General features: G+C 39.2%; 1 protein-coding gene across 5 annotated transcripts in view; it reads left to right on the top strand.

Moving 5' to 3' along the window:
* Window positions 1-6916, top strand: part of LOC111875526 (putative fatty acyl-CoA reductase CG5065) — a 45540-nt gene extending 38624 nt beyond the window's left edge. For 4 of the 5 annotated variants that reach the window (XM_023871849.2, XM_023871852.2, XM_023871847.2 and 1 more), the window contains 2 exons: window positions 576-830; window positions 6576-6916. In XM_023871849.2, coding sequence (XP_023727617.1) covers window positions 576-830; window positions 6576-6711 — 391 coding nt within the window. In that variant the 3' untranslated portion in view covers window positions 6712-6916. The remainder of the gene's footprint in view (window positions 1-575; window positions 831-6575) is intronic. The other variant, XM_023871851.2, reaches the window with a different exon arrangement.
* Window positions 6917-9995: the final 3079 nt, after the last annotated feature.

Below are 9995 nucleotides of genomic sequence, written 5' to 3' on the forward strand. Positions count from 1 at the left end.
AACAATGTTACATATGTTGTATGGTATCAAATGAAAGGATATGTAAATTTGGAGGGATATAAAAGGAAGTTGCCATCTATTCTTTTAAAACCCTACCCCATTATAGGCATTGAAGGGCTTAGAAAACTACCTAAGACCACTGTTGGCATAACTAGCCCCTGGATTGAGAATTTAACCTTGATCTTCCTGTAAACCATTCAACTGCAACATTCAGTACACACAGATTTGCTCATACTAATATGTGCTGAATATCAGCGTATGATAGGATTCTTGCTTTGTTTTGCTGATAACCTGTGTCATGATGTTCCATATATATACAAATGAAGTATACAATTCTAGCAATTTCCTTCTGGGACTTACGAAATAAGATGAAAATAAAACCTCACAACACTATTTTTAAGCAGCTGGATTTCTATCTTAAACAGTCTTACAAATCCAAATACTTCTGTTATTTTCCTGTTTGAGACATCATGCATTATTTATGATATTCTTTGACTGTTATAAGAGGATAACTTAAGTGCAATTAAGATTAAATTTTTTGAAGGTATAAATTCAGGTAATGTGTCTTATTTCAGATTACTAAGAATTCAAAAACGCATTTTCTTAGCATCGATGGCACTCTTTCACTTTGCAAGCAATTCATGGTACTTAAAGAATGACATGATGTTGTGGCTTATTGATCAAGTCCTTCCAGCTGACAAAGAGTTTCAAATGAAAGAAATCCATAATGTTGATGTAAAAGAGTATTTCACTTCCGCTACGAAAGGAGCATTAGTGTATTTACTGAAGGAGCCTGAAGACAGGACACAAGCAAGAAGAATTTACACAAGGTAGAATGCACAACGGTACCAGAATATTTCAGTTACATACAAAGTTTTGAATTGCAGCGTATGGAAATAAGAACTAAAAGTTTGTGATGTTGGTATATTAGTACAATTAATGGGCCTCTGGATATTCCCTATCGTCCTGTTTTTATTTAGAATAATTAGAGCTTTAGAGATTGAATTCTGTCTCCATCTTCAGTTGGGCCCAATCGATAAAGGTAGTCCCAATCTACAGACATCAGTCCCGACACATGATAGAATATATAAACCAAGCATAGCTGATGTGCAAAGATAGGGGATAGCTCTATTGACTGCCCCAAACTTAGCAGGTTCCACCTGAAGATGGGGTCAGAAATGAGTTTCCGGAATATTTTGATTTAAACAGAAACCAGGATTATACATAATGTCCAGAAGCAAAATAATTATAGTAGCATGCGTATACACCTATATATACTATACATTATATGACTGACCTGTCAAACTCTGGTAAGTTTGTTATGTGTCACATAAATAAACTGATAAATTTAACATATTATAGTAAGTAGACCCGTTGTCACGATTGTTGTAACTATAGATGGGGTTTGGATAAGTAATTGGATTTAGTGTACACAATACAACTTGATACTTTACTTCAGAAAATTACTAGAGGGCAAACTACGTCTTCTCAGCCTGCTACACTCTTCACTAACCGATCTTTTGTAGTGGCTTCCAACGACCGTCACTCACCTTCCTTTGGGTTCCCGAACGGTCCCCGGCCTCAGTAACCGGCTTCTCACATCAACAGCTTACAAAGATTGAACTGTAACAGTCCTCTAAATCACTCACTCACCAGCTAACTCACCGAATTGCCCGGTTTGTAACATTTCGGCATAGAACGCACAGAAAACACCGTTCCTCCATTGTAGTGTAATTGTTGAGTCCGTGTCTGTTGGGGTACCCACGTAATCGCTACTCAGTCATTGCGTAGCAACGGCCGTTGTTTGCAGAGCCATTACTTAGCAGCGGCTGTTCTAGTGTCGCTTATTCCGTGTCGTTGTCTAGCAGCGGATCTACATGCCACAGTATTCTTTATTACCTGCATCTTCAAGTCCGTGCTAGCAATTGGTTAATGTTCAAGACCTGGCTACTGTTTACAATTTCTGAGTTAGTACGAGTATGTGGCTGATATATGAGATTTCCCCAGTATTAACAATTTCTACTCTAATGCCCAGTTACGGTTTGATTCCATGCTGCTATTAAAGTGCATGAGTTTAATTAACATTTGTTTGATGCAAGTACGAGAAATTTTAAAATGATCACTAATTTAAATAAAAATGGTTTTGCTATGTTATGAAAGGAATTGCGGAAAGCCGCTTCAAAAGATCTCTTCCGTGAAATACTGGTTTTATCATCCATCAGATAACTTGGTGTCCGTTCAGAATCTGTACGGTTAACAGGTTGAGATGAAAATCAATTAATATTTTATTGCGGAATTTAATTAAAAACTGTTTTTTTCCATATGAAAAAAGGAACTCTGCATAATTCTCAGCTTTTCACTGTTTCTTGTGGAAGTCCTGTCATGCCAACTCCCAGTTAGATCAATGATTTATAATCTTAAGTACAAGCTGAATGACATTTGCCACAGAATTTGAGGCACGCTCGAGCTAAGGAGAGGAAAGAAGGAAGTATGTTGGATTCGAGGTTGTGATGATACTGACTGAAGGTTACAATTTTGCTGGAAGAACAAAGATTTGGAGACACATATATTTAGGATTATATGTATACAGTGGCCGTCTTGTAGTGCACACAATTTCACCTGTCACTTCACAACATGTTTCGGCAACACAGTGCCATCATCAGGTGTCCCATCTACGTCAATCTATTGCATTGCCTGCCTTCATATGTTTTCACCAACCATTTAAAAAGTATTTAAAAGGTCCGTGTTTGTCAACTATGATAAATTTACACTCGCTAAAACTTGTTAAGATAACTCATTTTATTTGTCTTAATTAAAACTTGTATGTGGTTCGTTCACTACGGGGTCGTTTTTCTTATTTTCTGCGTAAACCGCGTCTTGTGATGTGTGTTCCCTTCTTAGCTGCGAGTGTTGTAATGTTGGATCCAACATTACAACTGTGGCACTGTGTTGCCGAAACATGTTGTGAAGTGACAGGTGAAATTGTGTGCACTACAAGACGGCCACTGTATACATATAATGGCTGAAAATCAGTGCAACAGGACGCTAAAATATAACAATATTGTAAAATGTTGCGCAACGGAGAACCCCTCCCTACCCAGCAGGACCGAGGCAACTCAGGCCACAGGCGCGTGGCGGTAACGTAGCGCTCCCTCCCACCCTCCGCGGTGACGTAACGCGCAACGCTACGTACCCATAATCAACTTCCTACTGTGACGTGGCACGCAACAGGCAACACTGCGGCTATATAAGGGAACTGCACAGCAGCTACCAGTCAGTTGTAATGTGGGCAGTCGCCGAGTTGTAAAGTAACAGTCGCCGAGTCGAGTTGTAACGTAGCAGTCGCAGAGTTTTAAAGTAACAGTCGCCGAGTGTCTTATCAACGGGTTCTCAGTTCGCAAGTTACGAGCTACAGCCGCGTGTGCGAGAATCAGTGATAGTTCGTGATAACCAGTTATATCTGGAGTGTGTAATTCAGGGAGACTTGTATAGCTCCCGCGTTATTAGTACGTGAAGACAAGTGAATATTGTGTTAAGAGATTTTGTTGTAGGGTTTGTAAAGTGTGGAAACCCGCAGCTGTGTGATAAACAATTGTAGCCGATATTTGTAGATTGTTCAATAAACCAATTAACGATCTCTACGGCGTATTCAGTAACGAAACACGTTACAATATATTTTGGGAATCCGTCTACTGATGACTTATTATAACCTGGTAACTGTAAACCTCAAGGGAGGGTAGGCCATTAATAATTCACGATGTGCAGTTTCACGACTATATAACAGAACAGGTAACAAAATACAGCATAAAATATATGGGGAAAGAAACTGACACGTGGACTTAGTTAAAGATTCCAAACAAATGCAAACGAAATGTGTACAGAAATAGAAATGGCTCTTTGATTCGTGGATCCGGTAGCTCTACATGCAAGTTCCTAAGACTATGTGGCCGGTCGCACACAATGAAACGAAGCGCCTATACTGCAAACAAAAAACAAAGAAACTCTGTGGCCTGTAGTCCGCACGCGAACTGTACCGACCGAGCCACCGTCGCATGTCGGCGAGGTTAGTGCCAACTTTTGCTTACAGAGAGAGTAACGTGGTCAGCGAAACGGCTACCCACGGCCGTTAAATTCGGTTTTCTTTACAACAGATATGAATAAAAGGAATGTTTTTTTTTATTGTTAGTGGGGTGTTAGTCCCTTGTACTGCGGCCACTTCTTGCCTATTGTACCAGTCCCAGATGATAGGTGAGGGTGATTGTGGAGCAATTGGGGAAATGAAGATTGGCAAGGAAAACCAAAGTACTCGGAGAAAACCTGCCCCAGCGCCACTTTGTCCACCACAATCGCACTTGACCAGACCCGGGAACGAACCAGGGCCGCCGCGGTGGGAAGCCAGCGACTAACCGCTTGAGCTATGGCGCGGCCAAAAGAAATGCGTTACTTAATAAACTGCGGCAGAGAGTAACTCGTAAACCCACATAATGGCGTTTCCAAATTTCGTGTACTCAACAAAATTCTGATTGAATTTCTACTCACAATCTTATGAAGGATACGAAATACTTGCTGTGTATACACGTGCTGGGCGCTTCATTTTCTAATCGATAGAAGGTTATATTAGACTGGGTTGGTCTTTCCTATTGCACTATACTTGCCGTAGCACTAGCGACAAAACTCTCATCTCGACTCAATCGCTACCTATCGCCACTCACTCTCCGCGCTCCTGCTTTCGAACTCGTGTGGGGATTTCATATCTTAGTAAGCAATATTGCCGTCGCTAAGCCCAAAATATCGCATTGTCGTTGTCCTAACTTCAGTCAATTTCTACGAAACACTCAAGGCAAGATTTACAATATCAGCTCCTTCTTCTTGGTTGAAGAATAAGGCAAGTAACTTACATTAGAAGCTGAGCTCAGCTTGCCACGTGTTTCTGCTGGATTCTTGTTTGGCTTATTCTTTGACCCTGAATATTGGATACAGTAATACTGTTCTTTTGCTGGACAACGTGGCACTGGAACCCAGAGGACCATACTTTTCAGAAGTAAGTACGATGAAATCCGCGGTGTTACATAATGTAAGAAATTTGCAAACTCTGCTACTAGTAATGCATTCTTTGCGTTCACTTAATAAAGTTAACATATAACGGAAAATTCCTGTCCATATATATATAGTCACACGATCGAGTGATTATAGACGTGTTTTGGATTGGTAATTGGGTTTAACGAACTGTTACTGAACGTGGCTACAAATAACTATAACGAAAACACTAATTAACACACTCTGCAGTTCATTACAGCACATACGAAGATTTCTCAGCCTCTTGTATCTTCACGGGTTGTCACATTTTAATGGATTTCAACGCCATAGCGTTCTCAGTTTCCCTGTTGACGTCCTTGCTGGCTGGCGACTGTCTCACAACTCCTATTCTTCTACCTCCCCTCTCAAGACTTTCTCGTAATCGCAGCTGCTGCTCCTTATATAGCCTCGGCATGGACCACACAGAAAAGTACCTCTTCCAACAGTTCTACTGTTGAATCACGTAACAATCGCATTGACTGCATAGAGAATGACGCTTTTTTTTACTTCATTTGTTGCGCATTAGAAATGTGTTGTGTCCATTACCATTACCTACCTACAAAGTGTAAACAAAGGGAAGAATATTCAGCGTTGCCAATTGAAGTTCTTTCAATATAGCCAACACAAATTATATCCAATTTCTTAGTTTTCCCATTATTTGTGTACTCACCTGCATATACAGCAGGCAGAGACACTAGCACGTAGATGGGACTACACATCAAATAATAGAATAACAAAACGGACGCACAGCAGTTTCCAACAACAATTTTGAAATATCTGATGATGAACAGTGTCGGTAGAAACATGTAATTCAATATGCAGAAGCATTTAAATAAGGTTTAAAACACTCAATCTTTGTATGTAAGAAAAGTTTAAATAAGCTTCAGAATTACGCGTTGCACGTAACACGATGAACCAGTGACATTTATTGAATAATAAATGATGTGTAACAGGAAGCTACAATCAGATATTATTCTTTTCAGTACATAAATGTCACATAAATCCAGAGTAACAGTATTTATTTTGACTGTTGTGATAGGTAAGTAAGTAAGTTGTGGTAGCTACATGGTAGCTGTTTGAGTAAAGGTAAGCTTAGGATATTACAGACATACATTCAAGCACAATCCCTGCATTTGCTTAGGGAGTAAAGATAACCTGGATTATTTGAGAAAGTATGGCAGAGATCCCAGCAGAATTTAGAAAAGAAGAGAACCCAGAGAAATAATCACCATGCCTCAACTTCTGTTCTTTGTTTCTTAGTACTCTCCTGGTCTGAATAAAACCTTAAGAACTTCACTTATGGTAGCTGGTGATCCAGACAAATATTTCATTCGGATGATTCCCGTATACAGGTCGCCAGATGGTTATTTTCAATTCCTTCTTCCACACCAAATAAATATTTGAATAATATCCGCTCTTTATGATAGGGATATCTAAGAATTATTTTACTAAAATAGAAAAAATCTCACATTACTTTATTTTTGTGTTTCTTTCTGCAGATTCTGGTGGCTGGATGCAATTCTACGCGTTGTCATAATTATTTCCCTCCTTTGGATTGTGTACCACAGTGAAGTGCAACAGCATGCACTCGCTAGTATCTGTACATTTGTGAAGAATATCATACATGGTGATTGACTGGAAGCATGCACGTAACTTTCTGTATAGTGCAAAGATGCACACAGGGTGATCATGCAGGCAAGCAATACTGATATATTCTAATATACTTGAAAACATAATGTTGAGCTGTAAGAAATGTGTGTAAACATGCATTATGAAGAGTTATTTGTGGCGGATACAATTTACTGACTGTACTTGTAGAGATTGAAAATAAAATTGGAAATTAAAGGAAAACAATTGCTTCAGTGTGATGGATCAAAGGTTACGTACATGTAGATGTAGTTTTTTTGGGTAAATTTGGAATCACAATAATTAGACTGTAAGATTAAAAAAACAGTAATGAGGACATGAACCGGGAAGCTTGGGTTTACAAGGAAGTGTACAAGCAATTCCTGACTAATCAGAATGTTAACGCGGCAGCGTAATAACGCTGACGATGAGGAAGAGCTATATGAAGTAGGTCATAAGCACTATGGCAGACGGAAAACGCTGAGTAGGAGAAGGCGGCACAGCCAAAAGAGTCAACCCCTTCTCGATCGACAACCAATAATCGAGCCACACCGACCCAAAATCACGTCAGAGTAGGAGGACCAATATACCCGGAACATGACGAGTCAGCAACCAGAGGTTATATAAACCCTAGACGAATCATTCTATGGGACAATTCAATACAATTCAATTCTTATATTATAATATTATTAATGTCATTATTACATTAGTGTTACCTTCGTGGCCATGAGTGGACGCTGGTTGGTGATGGCGAGCCTCTTCTTCCTCAGCTCAAGTAAGTGAAACCATCTTCATATAGCCATGAACATTAAGTGTAACAGTGATAAGTGTAAAGTGTAAACCGCAGGGGAAGATAGGCTAACCAGATGGACTAGGTTCATTCAGTGATTCCAAGGCGTAGAACACCCGACAGTAGGGTGCCAAGAGGTAGAAATGATGAGGCGCTGCAGGGTTATTCCCAATGTAAGACGAACCGACAAACGTCGGCACAGTGTGTATATAGTGTATATAACGACGTAGGTAAACAGAATAGGATAGGAATGTGTACGCGTTTAATTCAACCTAACATTTCCTTGAGTGTTACCCTCTTCCTTGACAACTCCAGGACCTCCCAAAGCTTCGGCGAATTACGAGTTAAGCCAGGACAGTGACGTAAGCAACGATAAGTTTACTAGTTTTCTTGATATAACAAGATGGTGGCAGCATACTAAACAGGGTGACAGAGCGGGATATTTCCACGCCCTCTGTCATCACGGTATAAGAGAGGTGTAGCGGCGGCTTAAGAAAGGTATAGTGGCGGAAGCGGTGGGATTTGTGTTTATTAACTCATTAAAGTGCAATAATTATGTACTTTTGTACAATGTTAATATTAAAAAAATATACTTTTGCCTACTGAGCTATTTCTGGTTTTCGTAAGATTCTTAGTATAAACAGCAGCTACATCTTGAAGCAACATTGGTTGACTGCTCTTTGTAATGGAGATCCACCTGTGTGGCTGGAGCTGTATTTTTAAATATTATGTCGATTAATTGAAAGGTCCAGGATAAAAAGGGGTGCTTTCAGTTCTGACCAAAATCTAGTTTCTAATTTATATATATATATAAATCGACCAGTGTATTATTAGAAAAACACAACATGGCCAGATTGTTCATACTTACCATGAAAATGGAGAAATGTCCTGTTGTGGTACTAAATTCATTTGAATTTTTCAACATGTTCTCCGTTGTATTTGAGTTCCTCATTGTGGTCGTTACGAAGAATACTATCTTCCATTTCGTGACGACATGTAACCTGTTAGAGGTTCATATGGCGTCATATCCCAAATGACAGTACTCATTATGATTTCTTTCTTTCCCAGATATTTGGCAAAACTGGAACCACAACTTTTCTGCACTGGAACCTTCCACTTTCCTTTCCTTTGCTGCATAAACCAAAACCATCCACTTCCCATCGGTTTACCTTCTTTATGTCCTATAACATACCTTATTGTAGGATCGGAATATTCGGGAAAAGAAATTATACGTCACTTCATGTCATTCACCCCATAAAAATTAAGGCTCCTCTGTAATTGTTCTGTTTCAACTTCCTCTCTCTCCTTTCACACATAAATAATTAAGGAGAACACCTTTGTGCCACGCCATTGTTGTAAGGACATATGGCATTTGTCAGCCTGAAGATTTCACCTCAGGATTCCATGCGACTTAATTGTGAGACATTTTTTAAATATATTTCCATGCATAATTACAGACAAAGGTGACAACCTAGTCAGTTTACTGGGAGAAAACAATAAAACATCTGAATACAATGAGTCTGTTATAGAAACTGAAGGAAAAAGTAAAAAAATAATAAGAAAATATTTAAGTTAAAGTTTAACGTCCGAAGTGCACCTATCGGTACGCTTATGAATATGGTCGTCGTAGCCAAAGTACCCCGATTTGCGCATTCGGGCATTTAAGTGCCGTTAGTGGAAGCACGCACACGTCGCTAGTACAAGTGCATGCACAACACTAAATGTTTATTTTGAAATATTGTACAAATCAGTGTAATTACTTTTCTGTTATAGGTAGTTGCTTGAAGTATACTGAGTCTTCACTCCCCGCGATATGTAACCAAATCTCACCTTTGTGTGGTGCTCCTTGAAACATCTGAGAAAGCACAGTCCCAATTCACATATATTCCAGCTGCCTTTCAATTTCACCATCTTCCTAACAATGTTTCATTGCCATTCTATGACGAAATGAAACTACAATATTCAAATTCACTACGAATTCACAGAAAATTGAATGCACTCTGTACTTCAGCCACGATACAAATGTTGGAATATTCTTGATGGTAAGGGGGGCCGGCGCGTAAATCTGACAACCCAGCCTGCATCTATGAGCCGATTGTCTAGAAAATGTGGGAACCTCAACATCTCACAATCCTATGGGCCTCCGCGGCCTGTTACAGGGATACTTTTACTTTTTTATATATAGAATATTAAATGAGCAGTTAGTAGAGAATATGTCACGTTGAGGAACTTACGATTTATACAGTGCACCTAATAATGTTTTTTAATTAAGAAACGGAATTATCAACGAGAAAACGAAGGAAAGTATGGAGATTTCTGACAAGGAAATCTCTAGGAAAGCAATACATCGAACAATTAATTGGGAATGAATATAGTGTATTAAAATGGATCAAAGGGAAAAGATATTGTGAGAATGTGAAATAAAGAGGAACGATGTATGATCATGTTAAAATGGGTTTTGGTAGAAGGAGCACGGAATGAATCAAACTGTAGGAAATATAAA

This window comes from Cryptotermes secundus, unplaced genomic scaffold (assembly GCF_002891405.2).
Source record: "Cryptotermes secundus unplaced genomic scaffold, Csec_1.0 scaffold468, whole genome shotgun sequence".
NCBI lineage: Eukaryota > Metazoa > Arthropoda > Insecta > Blattodea > Kalotermitidae > Cryptotermes > Cryptotermes secundus.